This window comes from Heteronotia binoei, chromosome 3, assembly GCF_032191835.1.
Source record: "Heteronotia binoei isolate CCM8104 ecotype False Entrance Well chromosome 3, APGP_CSIRO_Hbin_v1, whole genome shotgun sequence".
In the NCBI taxonomy this organism is placed as follows: Eukaryota; Metazoa; Chordata; class Lepidosauria; order Squamata; family Gekkonidae; genus Heteronotia; species Heteronotia binoei.
Window position 1 is genome coordinate 171,178,193 of NC_083225.1, and position 15,411 is coordinate 171,193,603.

General features: G+C 42.0%; 1 protein-coding gene across 1 annotated transcript; it reads right to left on the reverse strand.

The window, feature by feature from the left end:
- Positions 1 to 1,102: 1,102 nt before the first annotated feature.
- On the reverse strand, positions 1,103 to 13,588 carry BIRC2 (baculoviral IAP repeat containing 2). Its single transcript, XM_060234892.1, has 8 exons — positions 11,363 to 13,588; positions 11,147 to 11,246; positions 8,554 to 8,632; positions 7,032 to 7,080; positions 5,330 to 5,572; positions 3,464 to 3,718; positions 3,142 to 3,183; positions 1,103 to 1,596 (listed from the first exon to the last, which is right to left on the reverse strand). Exons 1-8 carry the CDS (start codon positions 12,411 to 12,413, stop codon positions 1,403 to 1,405), a joined length of 2,013 nt encoding a protein of 670 aa, XP_060090875.1. The 5' UTR covers positions 12,414 to 13,588; the 3' UTR covers positions 1,103 to 1,402.
- Between the last annotated feature and the right edge of the window lie 1,823 nt (positions 13,589 to 15,411).

A 15,411-nucleotide genomic window follows, 5' to 3' on the forward strand; every position in this document is an offset into this window, starting at 1 on the left:
AAGAGAGAAATGCCTTTTCCAAGCCAACCGAAGGGGCAATGGGGGTTTCAAGAGTCACACAATATGTGTGAAAGAGCCACATGTGGCTCCCAAGCCAAGGTGGCCATCACTGGACTAGATGGTCTGTATGGCCCCTTCCAACTCTGTGATTCTATGAATTGAAACTCCATAAAGAACACAGCTCCATCAAAGCGGGCCGGTGCATGCAGTGGAGATGTTCGGTAATTTACTATCATGACTGCTTTTCTCTCATCCCTTCAGTAGTACAAGGTAATGAACACTGTAATCCCCAGCCCTCAAATTCACAATCCTGTGAGGCAGGTACACAGGCCCAACATTATTTGGCCTCACTGGGCATGCATTGGAACTCTAGTATCCACAGTGCAACATCAAATGTCATATTCCCTACATACTCCCTACATCATGCTATATTGGCAGTCTTGATAGTTGCTTGGATCCAGTGATGTACCAGCAGAAACAAATGGACTTAAAGCATTTCCACTTGTGCAAGATACTGTGCAACCACTGTTTAGTCCTGCTTGAGCAGCAATCCTGGTCTTTTCCTTGCATTTTGGCTTGCACAAGGGGAAATTCTGCACAGGATCCAACCCAATGATGCCTTCCTCCCATAATAAAGCGGCTTTTCTACTGGAGGAGGTTTCAAACTTTGCTTAGTGGGAGTGGTAGAATACAGGCCACTGTCATTTCTAGACATACCAAACAAAACGTTTCCAGTCTGGATGGTTAGGTTGTTTGGGATTGAGATCTAAAGCTCCACAGTGTTAAATGATCATAATGTAATGCATAGGGTACTTGGTTGATTTTCCACAGCCTCTAGAAAGCAAATGTTTGAAAGGAGTAAAAGCCTACAGTCACTGCAGAGAGTTTTAAAAAAAAAGAAAAAAGAATGAGCTGTTTGTAATGTAAAATGCAAGAAGTGGATTTACAAACAAGCAAACACTTGTTCTTGATATCAAGCTATGAAAACAAATTCTCTCCTAGAACATGTGGGCTGAAAAGACTGCAACATACCAGATTCCAAAAGGGCATTTTCTAAAGTCACTGCAATGTAATATGCATCTAGAAATAAAATTCCAGAAACTTTTTTGTAAACATTAGCAATACATTTTATTGCTCTAGTAAACTGAAAGCTAAGTATAACAAACTAAGTGGATGGTTCCCACCAAATCAAAATTGGCTCAGAAACTGTACTGGTCTAGTGGCAAAAGGCTTGGCTCACTCGGACAAGCAATTCAGGACATCCCTTGGAGTACCAGGGAAGAAGCGTTTGCTTGAAAAGGTATGGCCTATGATATCCTGCAACATCACGCAGGGATTCTGCACCTCTTCTGCACCTCTTGGACTGGGTATCGCAACCACCATGGTTGCATCTTTCAGCCCCTCATGAAAGAAATGTCCGAACTGTACCCTTGATTGTACCCCTGCATATAGGGCATTTCCTAAGGGATGGTGCACACTCTTTACACACCACTAAATGGCCACATGGGATGAAGACGATGGACACTTCCTTGTCCATGCAGACTTTGCATGTTCTCTCTTCTTGTAGACGTCTCAGCTGTTCTTCCATGGGCAGCCCTGAAGGGAAAGAATCTACTTATTATGTCTGAAGTGGAGATAATACGTTATAAAGATGCACCACCTTTCTGAACTGTCATACATCAAAATAACAGAAAAACGAAGAAATAGGATCATCTTAATTCCTCAAAACCCACATACACACTCCTCCACAATTCCCTTCTGCATCCACTAAAACAAGATATTTTAACAGGCAAAAGGAGGAAACTCCTAATGTTAGACCTGCTTTGAGATTTCCCAGTATATGCACCAAAGATAAACCCGTGCTTTTTTAGAATTTTTTTTTATTTCAGAGATGATGATGCTAACCCAGAACAAGCTTAAAGACCGCTACACAGGTTGTAAAGAGACTAAAAACCAGGTATTAAACTGTGCTTCTGCTTCCTGTAATGTGTAAAATGGGTTATGGAGTCATTCCCCTGTTAGAGAGCTGATATCTACACTTCCATTTTCATATGGACACTGCAAATCTGGCAGGAAGGAGAAAGACACCCCTTTCTTTTATGTTGCAATGTGAGACAGAGGATTTGATCCAGGCTACATGTTCTTCTCAAGCAAGATGCTTCTGTCAGTGGACCAGAATGCTCCTGTGTTCTTCGTCCTGCTGCAGCCCACTGATCCCCCCCAAAATGCTGCTCCTTTGGGACAGGGGGAACCCTCAGGAACAGCATGAGAAGAAACTGGGGCTCTGCAGCAGGAACAGGGAATGGCTGGAAATTACCCTTGACCTTTCTGTTAGCAGAACATTCAGTCTGGATCCAACACAGAGAGCAGAAGCCCATTACTGACTTTCAAACTAAGTGCAGGGAGGGCTGAAGAGATAGATGCTTTCACTTCCAAAGCAACCTGGGATTGTCCTACCCGACAAGTCTTCCACTCTATATTAAGCAACTGATTGTGCCTTGATATAGGAGAGCTTTTATGCTTGCTAGGTTGAATTCTATACCATAAATTCTGCGCTGCTTGTTACTCTATTCAAAAAGGTCTTTTAAATTTGTCCTAAGCTTATACTTTTAACTAGTACCCATACTTGTTTATGTTTTAATGCAACTTTTAGCTATGCTATCAGTGGTTATAAGTTTTAGTTATATGATGTACTGGTGCCATAATAAACTACCTATACTATCTCAAGTAATGGAATGGTCATTATAAGATGGCACCAAAGAGGCTATTCTTATGCGCTACTGGGAAAACTTGATACACTGGAACAGTGTTTATTGAAATGCATCTTTTTCTCAAATGTGAAATTATGTGGATTATTCTATCCTTAGGTAAGATGGTAGGTGCATCAACAGGAGAAAAATTAGGGAGACTGTTGGCTGGGTTGGATTCTGAAATTACTTTGGCTGTTGCTATGAAAAAATTTCTCAAGTAGAATTTTAAGAGGGTTTTTTTTTAAGCTTGGGTTATGCAGATTCTAACATGGCACTACTCTAAACCTATAGGCTAAATGAGTAGTATCAGGTTTAAGTACCTCCAAAAACACTACAGCCATCTTTTCTCTTTTATGCACAAACACAAGGTTTAAATTAATTAAGTATTTACCTGAAGCATCTTCTGTTGGTATGTATGTCACATTCTTCTCCACTAAAAAAAAACCACCAAAAAAAACCTTGTTCAGTCAAAAAAGAGATCAACTGTTTCAATCAGACCAAAGCATTAAGGCTTCTTTCAGTCAATGGGCTGTTATGCCAATTAAACAGCCTCCAATATAAAACCTCAAGGAAGAAGATTATATAACAAGCATGCTTCTCTCATCTGCAAGAGTTAGCCCAGTGACAAGAGCTACTGATGCTGTATATGCCTATAGCCCCAAACTGCCCACTCCTCAAAGAAGCGGTAGTTAGAAGTCAACCAGCACACTCACCAAACAAATCTTTGTATAAGAGAGGATCACATTCCTGTAAACAGTTTCTGAATATGCTTGCAGCTGCATTTCCTTTCACCAAGATGGTATCAATCAATTCTCTTGCTTGCAGAGGCGTCTGTGTTTTCTGTTTGATGACATCGTTTTCAAACTCGGATATGACTTTGGAAGTCAGCAACTTTTCCAGGATGGGAAGCATACATGTTAAGCGCTGAAACAGTGCCATCCGGTACTTTCGGATTAAGGATAGATCATCTGAAACACATCAATGAAGAGAGAAACTGAGTTACACACTTCTTTGCGTGTTTCTTAAATCTCTCTGCTGGAGTAGAGAAGTAAGCATTTTGAAATGTATGGGCTTTCCTCTCCTTTTCTCCTTCTGGAGGGCAGAAGGAGAGAGAAAATTGAAGCCCCCTTTCTTCTTTTATATTGCAACACGAGACAGAGGACTGGATCCAGCTTAAATTTCCTTCCTAAATGTAAGTTTGTTATTTAAGAAAAGTTGTGTGTGTACTAAAAAAATACTCTTAGTACATTTCTGGTTTTTAATGTGTACACAGGTTTATTGGACAATCTTTGTCTCTGCTGAGTTACAAAACACAGTTGAAGCTGCTGCAGTTTAAGGCACACAAAATATTGCTTTAGTCTTAACAGACTGTAAAAATGGGTGAGGGGGCGAATGAAACAGGCATTATCAGATGTCGCAACTACTTTATTTTTAGAGCAAAAACTTGGAACACAAACTACACTGCAAAGTCACGCTGCACAGAAGAGACAGATGATGGTCCTGCCCCTCCAACCAAGCTTCCATCTAGCTTAAATGATTTTTTCCCCTTCACTAGAGCTTTGGAACAGTAAATGCTTAACTACCAGTAAACTTTTGACTGCTCACTAATTCCAAATCATGTCTAGAGCTTTAAATGAACTTAGTGGGATTTAGTTTTGAGTAAATGTGTATCAGCTTGGATGGAGAATATCTTGGGGGGGAACATGAATGCATGCCAGCAGTTTTAATACACAACAGCTGCTCAGTTATTAAACTGTTACCTCGGAACACAGTTCAAAATTAAATCAAGCCTTCAGTGAATACGACAGGCTGGGATCTATCAATTATGTCTATTAGCATTACAGAGTGTGGTTAATTTGCATAAAGAGGCTCAATTTACGTGCTTTTTTATCTAGGTTCTCTGATTTACATAGTGCCATGGCATTACAGAATGCTCCTGGCATTACAGAAGTATGAGCACAGAAAGCTGAAAGAAAAATAGATAGGTAGTCAATTAACATGAACTCTGGGTGGTCATTTTACTCTGCTCTTGCGGCATTGCTTTCCAAGGGCCCACATTCAGAATAGAAGCATTCAGGTTAAACCAGTCCCCAAACATCTTCTCAATGGTGACAGATGCAAACGCTAAGCAGCTATTAAAAATGCCACATCTTCAGATTGGCAAAGGGAGTTTCCAAAATATTAAAAAAATTTCTAACCTGCTTTCCCAGATTATTCAGATTATCCAAGACTGCATCACACCCCCAAATCATCACCTTATCATCTCACAAAGGATGAGATATTCAAAGTAGGCCACCAAAGGAACAGACAGCAAGATTCATGCCAGAAAAGATGGAACTGTTGTACTTGATTTTAAATTCCCTAATTTGTGCTATTTGTATTTCAGAAATGAAAATTTCTGGTTTATAACTCCCAGAAACCCAGAGAATAAAACCCTGGAATAGAAGGAGACTTTTTCAAAAGAAGAACAATTGAGTGTTTTGGTCAGAACCACTAGATTTGCAAGCTTTTAATTATCACATTGGCAGAGAGAGAAGGGACCAACACAGAAAAGGCAGAATCACCTTTGCTCTTATTACCTGATGTCACTTCCTCCAGCTGTACTTCCTTTTCTTCTTCCCTGCTTTCATCTTCTGTGGCAATGAGATCAGACACAAGATCATATACCGACTTGTAGTTCTCCCCTGTTGTTAGGATTTTACTCTGAATGGTTTGCTTAATAAGCCTTCTGTTGAAACCCATCTCCAAAGCAGCTTCCACCACTGGGTTTTTCATCATGACCGCATCTTCTGAAAGCTTTTCTCCAGGTTCAAAATGGATGACTATTCAAAAGAGAAAAAGGAAAAAAATGACCTGTTCAGATTTTACATCAGAATGAATCTGGCAGATTAATATTTAATTGAAAACTGTCATCAAATATGTACTGCATCATGTTGTGAATTAGTATGGAGGCTGGGGGTAAGAAGTGATCCAGAACTGGGGGTAAGAAGTGAGGTGGTCAAGTCTACGGATTACACCAAACTGGTTAGAAAGGGGAGTAGATTGTGAAGAGATACAGGAGGATCTCTCCAAACTGGGTGAATGGAGGACAATGTGGCAAATGTAGTTTAGCATCGTTAAGGGTAAGATGATGCTGTAGTAGACAATTTGATGGAAAAAGTCAGTGTGAGAAAAATAAAAATTCCATGCTGGGGTTATTAGGAACAGGACTAAAAATACAGCAGCCAATGTCATAATGACCTTATGTAGATCTAACACATACTATTCTAGTTGTGTTACATCAAAAAAGATATTGCAGAGCTCAAGAAGTGCAGAAGAGAGCACCCAGGATAATGAACAGGCTGGAGCAACATTCCTATAAGGAAAGGCTTAAGGAGTCTGGTTTTTTCAGATTAGAAACAAAAGACAACTGGGAGACAATGATAGAGGTCTAAAACATTATGCCTGAAGAAAAAAGAGTGAACAGAGCCTTTTTCCCACTTTCTTTCATAATACTAGAACTCAAAGGCACCCAATGAAGTTGATGGAGAATAGGTAACATTGGGGTATGCCTTGGCTTTTATACCCTGCTTGTTAGCCCTCCATGGCAACTGGCTGGTCACTGTATGAAACAGGATGCTGGAACAGAAGAACTGCTAGTCCAATCAAGGAAGCTGGTTCTTGTGTTGTATGGCTAAGATCTTGTGGCAGCTTTATGCTGCTTTAAAAAAAATTACCTAGTCAAGCAATCAGATTTTACACCATTATTCAATCTAAAGGCTTTTTCACAAAGGGCAAATTGGCACCTAGATGGGACAGACTGGTAACATTATATTTTGTCTCTTATTCTTATCTCACTTTTGATCGAAATCTACGCAAAGCAAAACCAAATTTGGGGAGCATTTTGTTTTTCTGAGCACGCATATAATGTGGACATAGCTTTGTCTCAGAACATCATTAAGATCATTTTCACTCATTTGACAAAGATGGACTGGAAACAGACACTTCATGGTATTTTAATGAGCAGCATTATGACAGACTCCACACTCCCATCATGTTGTAGGGTTGCCAACCTCCAGGTGGTGGCTGGTGACCCCTCACTCAGCTGAACTCCAGGTGACAGAGATCAGTTCACCTGGAGAAAACAGCTGCTTTGGAAGGTGGGCCCTATGGCATTATACCCCACTGAAGTCCCTCACCCTCTCAAAACCCCACCCTCATCAGGCCCCGCACCCAAAATCTTCACATATTTCCCAACCTGGAGCTGGGAACCCTAATTATGCCTGTTAACAAAACACTTACCTGGTGGATCAGTGTTCTCAAACACAGGTATGTCTGAAGTGGACAATAGCTACAAAACATAAAAGAGCAGTGTTCTTTAAACTATTCTTTTTAATGGATTAATACTTTTCACAACCTGGCAAATTTAAACCCTCATCTTCAATATCTGTGCATGCTTGGCATAAAATGCCAGAACAAATCCCGTTTAAGATATTGGCTTGGAAGCACCAGAAGATTTACATGGAGTAAAGGAAGGGCAGTATTTTGGCTGGAAAGTGGAGGGGAAAAGATGCTTTCTGTTGACGGAAATCCGTTCCATCCACAGAAACCCTTGGATAGAAACAAGCTCTGTGCTGGTACAACCACTGGAAAACCTGGCCCCATCTCTGCCTCACTCTTAAGCACTTAGAGAAGCAAACATTAAGATTTGGCATCAAGCCAGGTGAGAATTTGGTGGGGCTACAGAGGTTGCAGGGAAAGGCCAGAGACTCCTCCCATTTGTAATCCCTGCAGCAGCCAATGCACAACAGCCAGTGCTATGTTAATGTTTTGATCAATTTTATTGAAGGCTTATTGTCAAATGTTTTATTTTAAACCGCTCCAAGACCATACAGGAGAGAATGCAGTATAAAAACGCAAGAAATAAAATAAATAAAAATATACATTATTCTGTGCTAGCATTGGAAGGAAGGGGCAGACTTCAATTCTTCACCGTGTACTGTAAGGGTCCCCCAACCTTTTTGTGCCTTTGGAATTCTCATACAAGGCGGTGGGTGCAGCCACAAAATAGCTACTGCAGGAGGCAAAGCCAGCTGCAAAATGGCTCCTGCAGCTCACCTGCAGTCACACAGTGAAGATCCTTTTGATGTGGTGGCAGCTGCTGCCAAAGCAATACATTTAAAAACCCACAGAGCCAATCAGATCTCCAGTGCTCAATCAGAAGCCTCACTGGGCAAAAACCCCGCCCACTTTCTAACACTTGGTGAGCACAAGAAAAGGTGCAGTGATGGGCACCACATTGGAAACCCTCATTGCACTGATTTAGCATAATTTAATATGCATTTTTAAATTCTTAAGTCACCCTGAGCATTTTAGTGGAAAGGCAGGATATAACTCTCTTCAACTCCAGAATATGTCATTCTGAGCTGCAAGGCAACTAATGTCAACACAGCTGTTTGTGACAAAAGCCACACAGTACCACACCCTGTTCACTCAACACTGATGAGGAACATTTTTTTTTAATGTAAAACCACCACCCTGTTTAAGGAAACATCAAGCAGATTGCTTCGCAGGAACGTTCAGTCATATGATTAGGAACATCTTAGGCAACCCTCTCAATTGTCTCTTGACAAACAAGGGTTTCAGCTTCCACTGGGTCACCAGAAGCCTCAAATGCTCTCTGAACGATCAGTGTCCTTGGACCCTTTTAAGGGTGACCATTTCATCCTTACAGCCAAAACTATTTATAAAAGCCCTTGGAAAGTCCAGCACACAGACATCTTAAACCTGTATAGAGCAGACTAAAAACAAAGCAACTTCATACCTGTTCAAGAAGGCGAGGGTATCTTTCTTGAACCTGATGGACAAACTCTTGCCCTTTCACATGAAGCAGGTACTCGCATCTAGAAGATAAAGGGCATCACATTTCAATGTTTATTTATTTCATTTATTTATTTATTCTATGATTTATATCCCGCCCTCCCCAGCAAGTGGCTCAGGGCGGCTTACAACATAAAATCTCACATAAATAAGGTTTAAGCATATAAACAGTTAAAATAATTAAAACATTTAAAACATGTTAATATATAAAATGTAGGGTTAACTTTGTCAGGTACACCCACAGGCAGAGAAGACTCAGATGTGTCATGGTTAAGCGTAATGAAATGCAGCCCTGCTAGTTCCACCTGTCTGTTGTGAGAATTTTAAGAACTCTCTAAAAGTATTTAATTGTGTTACCAGCCACAGCAGAGTACTATATTAAATGGGCCACCCACACAAATCTTGACGGGAATCTAGCTTCAGGTCAAGGACTAAATGTCTGTACTTCAGTTAATGCCTTGAATTAACTGACGCAATTACAGTGTGTGCAATAGTCTAAAGCAGGTACATTTCTCTGCATTCACTTTACTTGCTAAATAAATTGCTTACAGATGTAATTATGACTTCTGGATTTTTTAAAAGACTGAATGCCAGCTTGGAGGTATATGCTTGGCCAACTTCTGTTGAGCATCTGTACTAGAGCCAAGAAACACTCTTCTACACAACCCAAATGCAGCCGTACTCTCGAGAGATTCATCACTTTTCTGAGATGCTTCGCCATTGCCTGCCTCTGCGCAGAGATTCTGGACTTCTTAGTGGTCTCCCATCCAAATACTAATCAGGGCCAACCTTGCTTGGCTTCCAAGATTTGACAAGATTGAGGTAGCCTGGACCATCTAGGTCAGAACAAGAGGAAAACAGTGGTCTCTTATAGGGTAGAATTAATAAGAATACTAAGTGACTGTGTGCTACTTAGTAATATTACTGCTTCAAAGAACAGGCCATTAAGGCTTCAGAACATTTATTCTGAGTTGGTTCTCTTACAACATTTCTCTGGAATTGACCCACCGTAAAGACTAGAGTAGAATCTGGAACAGACTTGCTTAAAATTGCTCTCTCAGTAACAGAAACCCAAATCTGAAGTAGCTGACCAAGATCCAAGTGGCTAACAGAAGTTCAATATACCCCCAAGGGGGCTTGAGGCTCAACAACCATCCAAAAATCACTTAGAAAGCTAAGCTTGCAAACACAAATAAACTCTCACACAGTCTTTAACACACAATGATAATGAGATTCAGGTTCCTTCTACTGCCCTGTTGTTCAGAAGCTAGGTGGAACATGCATATTATTCTCATTCTGCAGTCACTCCCTTGGCTGCTCATCATTCACAGGGCTCAGATTCAAGTCACTGGCAATCACAGGCAAAGCCCTTGATGGCCTCAGTCCCTCTTATCTGCAGGACTGCCTCTCTCTACACACTCTTCCATGACAGATTCATTCATCAGAACAAGGCCTCTGTAGGAGCCACCCCACAAATAGATTAAAAAAACCCTGCCCATGCATGTGTATTCTCCATTGTGGTCCCCACCTTATGGAATGGCCTGTCCAATGAGGTTATAAACACTCCCACCTGCTTGCCTGACTTTCCACAAACTATGCAAAGCTGATTTAGGAGGACTTGTTTCATCAAGGTTAGAGTGGGCCATGAATGACATTTTTGCAGATTTTGGGGGGGTTGTGACTAAACCACAAACTGAATCATGAACCAATAAGAAATGGGACATTAGTTTGTGAACCGAACCAGTTTGCAGCAGTTTGCAGCCCCCGTTTTCAGCTCCTCTCTGCTTTCTAGCTCAGTTTTTTGTGTGTGTGGAGAAAGCAGGCATTTAAATGGCTCAGAGCATTCAAACCCCTGCTTTCTGTTCTTCACATAGCACCTTAAAATTCGTTGAGGTTTGTGGCAGCTCTTCAGTTCATGAACTTTGTCTCACAAACCATGAAGCAGCCGAAACTGGTCACAAACTTATATTTGTGAGCTGGTTCATGCCCATTCCTAATAACAGCTGGATTTTAGTGAAATGTTTCTGAAATAACCTTTGGTAAAAGGCACTGTGGTGTATTCTACTGTGTGCAATATGTACAGCTTGTTGCTGTAAGTAAATCCTACTTTGTAATTCCTGCATAGTTGTTACTGTTGCCAACTTACAGATGGCACCCAGAGATCCCCCACAACCAAGACAACCCAGACAACCGAAATCAGTTTCCTGGAGAAAATGGCTCCTTTGGAGGGTGGACTGTAAGGCATTATAACTTGCTGAGGTCCCTTCCTTCCCCAGGCTCCAACTCCCAAAATCTTCTGGTATTTCCCAACCCAGAGCTGGCTACCCTAATTACTTAACATGTCACATTAATGCTTACACTTTGATTAAACTCTGCTTCAGATTTCTGCTTGGTTTCAAATTTCTGTGATTTAAACATTACTGCACTGTTTACTGAATGTCCCATTTTGCTGACTGCATTGAATGCAGTCTGCCTTGAGTCTCCATGTAAAAGGCAAACTAAAGTAAATATAAAAAAATTAAGAATTTTTCAAGTACCTTGGAAACCATTTTGCATGCTCCACCCACGGATCGTCCCCAGACTCCCAGCATCTGAGTCCACCATCACAGCAGAAACATTTGACATCATCATTGCAACCTTTAAAGAAAGAAAATGACCAAGGAGTCAAATAACCAGACACTCTGAGAAGGCATTGATTAAATCTGAGAATCTGCCAGAGCCCAAGCCATTAAAAAAAGATTAAGTTCTCTTGCCTACGTAATAGAAGCCGGCGTCTGCAAGCTGCTGTGGCCGGACTGGAATCGTAATTGGCCAGCTGGTGAATGTGCTGACACGGGCGCTGTGTGTTTGCATTCTCAGGTTAGCAACTGAGAAACCGGGCAGGTCTCCATATAGATTTTTCACAAAAGGGCAGCTGGGAAAGTGCCTCCGATGTTCAGACATGGCGTTATCCTCTGGATCCCAGTTGCCCAACTGGCCACCGCAGGCAAAACAAGCGACCTTGTCTGCAGGGCCGACGTAGTAAAACCCAGCTTTGGCCAGATCGGAAGGTGCCAGAAACGTCAAGGGCCATGCCTGGAAAGTTCGCCGTCTGGCTTCTTCTGTCTTCATAGAGCGATTGAAAGATTTGGGTCTGAAATAGGACAAGTCTTCCACTGCCCTGGATGTTACTGGATCTTGGGGGAAACTTGTGTAGCGTCCGCTGAAATAGCCACCTTGATCCAAACTCGGTGCTTTCCTTTCAACATCCATCTTCGCCCCCATTGAAGTAACTGGAGGCGAGAAGGCAGAATGAAATGAGGAACTGAGACTGTTTGCTGAAGCCAGGCCCTGAACAAAGCTGCAGCTTGGATACAGTTGCTTGTGTTTGTCCAAAGCGTTGTCTCCTTTCTTCCAGTTATCCAACATCAAGCCGCATCTAAAACACTTCACTTTGTCTTTCAGGCCAGTGTAATAGAAACCAGCACGGGCAAGGCTCCTTTCTGACACAGGAACGTTCAGGGGGAAAGTTGAAAAGGTAGCAATCCTGTAGAGCTCACATGATAAGTCATATCTCAGATCGCTCTCGCTGCTGCTGCTGCTGCTCTTCAGTTTAGACTGGAATGGGCTGCTTTCCGCTATATTCATAATGAAATATGATAGGAGGAGGGGACGAGTCTGAACCCTGGGAGGTAGTTTTGTGCAAACTTCCAGGCCATTGTTTAAAAAAAGAAAGAAAGAACCTGAAAGTGAAAGATTACATGCAATTTCCTTCTTTGAAAAACCCAATTTGCTTTTAAAAGTACTTTTCATGCAGTCATTCATGTAAAGTAGTTCTCTTTTCACAATCCCTTGTTCCTTATACTACTGTGTTTCCCCAGTTCCTTAATGGAAATTTATTCATCAATCATACCCGAGGGGAAGGGGAAGTGGTAAGTCTCAGGAAAAAAAGACAGGCAGGAAACTACAGCTGAATCCTAAGCATGGATGCTTGGAACATAAATTCCACTGAAATCAATTAATATGCAAGTAAGGACTGGAGTACAAGACTGACAGTAAATACCAATGGGCTTTCAAGGCCATAATTCTGTTTAGGAGTGTACTGAGTTCCCAATACTATTAATTTAGATAAAAGGGCTGAAATATTTAAAGCCCTTTTAGTCTATCTTTTCCCTACAATACCACAAGATGAGTCACAGTAGCCATCAAAGCAAGCAATTAATACTTACATATAACAAAGATTACAACAACTTCAGAAAGTTGACCAGAAAGCTGATGGACTGCCTAAACCAAACTGTTTAAACTTATGCTTCTGTCAAAATGCTAATAATGCGGGGGCCATATTTGACCTGTGCAGGAGGCTATTCCACCATGCACAAGTCTCAGCCAATATCCATTTAAATCAGGCCTCAGATAGCAAATATTTAGGGAAAAGACCTTTCTCTGCTGCCCAAGATGCTAGACACTCCTCACACACTGTAGACCATGGGTCCCCAATGCGGTGTCCATGGGCACCAAGGCACCTACCATCACCTTTCCTGTTGCCTGACAAGTGTTTTTAGAAAGTGGGTGGGGCCAAGCGGAGCTTTTGTCCGGCAAGGCCTCTGATTGGCTGAGCAGATTTTTAAAAACATTGCTTTGACAGCATCTGCCACCAAAGCACAAGGATTTCCACTATGCGATTGAAAGTTAAGCTGCAGCAGTCATTTTGCAGCTGGTTCTGCCTCCCGTGGCAACCATTTTGTGCTGTTCCCACCACACTGTCTCAGAATTCCAAATGTGCCCAATGGCTTAAAAAGGTGCAGACTCCTGCTGCAAAGAACCCTGGGCAGCATTCTGCCTTAAGCTAGAGGAAGCTCCTCCAGCCTCAGGAGCTCTTCCACAGGAGCAAGAGCCACTTACGTTGGAGGAAGGCTTCAGATTCGCCTGAAGAGATAAGATACAGGCCAGTGAGACAGATGGACCAGTGGTCCAATGTGGTACAAGGCAGCTTCATGTTTAAGATTAACTTAAAGCATATGTTTTCACATTTCTCCCTAAGGCATGGCAAAAGTGTGTCAAAATTTTGTTCTTTTTAGTAATCCCCAACAAGAAGACTATTGTTGCCTGTCTGAGGTTTCCCCACCATCGTGGGGGTCTGAGGTTTCCCCACCATAAAGCTCTGACACCACTGATGCAAAAACAGTCTCTACAGACTTACTCTTGGGTACCAGCGGGATCCACAGACTTCGATAATTCTCTTTCTATACACTGCCAGTGAAGTCCTACTTAAGCAGTACCGTTTTAACCAGGCTGCTTTAATATTATTGGGCTATCACAGCATTTAACATAACTATGCAGCTTTGAACAGTGAAACTTCCATCTTATATATCCATAAATTAAAATAAAATGGCAAGTCATGTTTATTTAGTAGCAGTTTTCTTGAATACCAATTGGGGGGGGGGGTTATGCACAAAACTACCTCCCAGGCTTCAGACTCCCTTTCAAGGGGCTTAGGCAGCCATACTGCAATGTGGGCTTCACCAGAAGAAAATGAAAATATCGGGTGTGACACACACAATCCTTTTTTTTTTCAGGTTATCAAGACCTGTGTGAAAAGAGAAAGATGGGTCAGCTTCCTACAAGACAAAAGAAAAAGTACATTGTGTACACACAACTGTTTCTCAAAATGTGAGAGTATGCCCAATTTAGAGGACTGTAAAGTTTAAAGTTTAAACTTTGTTTCACACTGCTCTGTTCGCAGCATAAACAAAAAATATATCTATGCATCTTGTTATGAGGGACTCAATAAGGAACTACATAGATGTACATCACAATTAGCATATTTATTTGGAAGCTAGACCCATGTTTTAAGTGGGACTTAAAACATGTCAACAGTAAAAACATCAATAAATCAACATTAATGTCACTGAAATGTGTATGAGCAGGCCCAGTTTGCAAAGCTTTGTATAGCTATGCCTCCCTTATTAAACAGAAGACATAAATCAGTAGCTAGAAGGCAGAAATGTCAAGTCAGTCCCATATTTGGGGGTGGAGCCAGGAGACTTTGGGAGTTGAGCCAGGAGACAGGAATTATGTCATTTCCTGTGGTGTCACGGGCCAAGTGATGTCACTTCTGGGGCACACAACCAAAACTCCACCTTTTCCTGTGATGTCACTTTCAGAATGTCCACCAGTGGGGCCAGGGCACTAGAAGTCCTCCCTCCCACTGTTGCTTCCCCCCTCTCCCAGCACCAAGAATACAGACAGAGCATCACTTGCAGGGAAAGAAAGAAGGGGGGGGGGGGACAAAGGAAAAAAAGCCTTCCTCATCATCAGGTGACCTCAGCCAGCAACAATTCTGCCCAGGGATCGTTTAGTAAAAAAAAAAAAAAACCTACTAGAATGCCCCCTCCCCGCCCCTCCCAGCTGAAAAAAACACACACACCCTTCTTTGCCGCCCAGACCTCCCGGGGAAATCTCCCCAAAAGAACATACTGCAAGGCACAGGAAAGCTCATACCTTGAAGAACACTTCATGGGTCTAAAATGCCAGTGGAGGCCAGCTTTTCTTTCAAACACTTGGAGGGGGGGGAGAAGGAAGGAGAGGCAGCCCAGCTCCTCTCTGCACATCACAGAGACGGGGGAAGGAAGGAAGCCAAACAGAGCTCAGACTGTGCAGCCTGTGTCAGTCTTCAAGGCTAGGTTTTCTCTGCACAACAGAAAGATGAGGGAAGGAAGGAAGCCAGCCAAATGGAGCTCAGGCTTTGTAGCCTGTGTCAATCTTCAAGGCTAGCTTTTCTCTGCACAACAGAGAGTTGGGGGAAGGAAGGAAGCAGAGCTTT

What these genes read in the sequence shown, in the direction of transcription:
- BIRC2 (XM_060234892.1), bottom strand. Translation starts at nt 12,413, where the DNA reads ATGAATGACTGCATGAAAAGTACTTTTAAAAGCAAATTGGGTTTTTCA. An exon ending in CATGCAAAATGGTTTCCAAG is followed by an intron (nt 8,633 to 11,146) that starts GTACTTGAAAAA and finishes TTTATCTTCTAG; the next exon opens with ATGCGAGTACCTGCTTCATG. An exon ending in ACCAACAGAAGATGCTTCAG is followed by an intron (nt 1,597 to 3,141) that starts GTAAATACTTAA and finishes CTTTCCCTTCAG; the next exon opens with GGCTGCCCATGGAAGAACAG.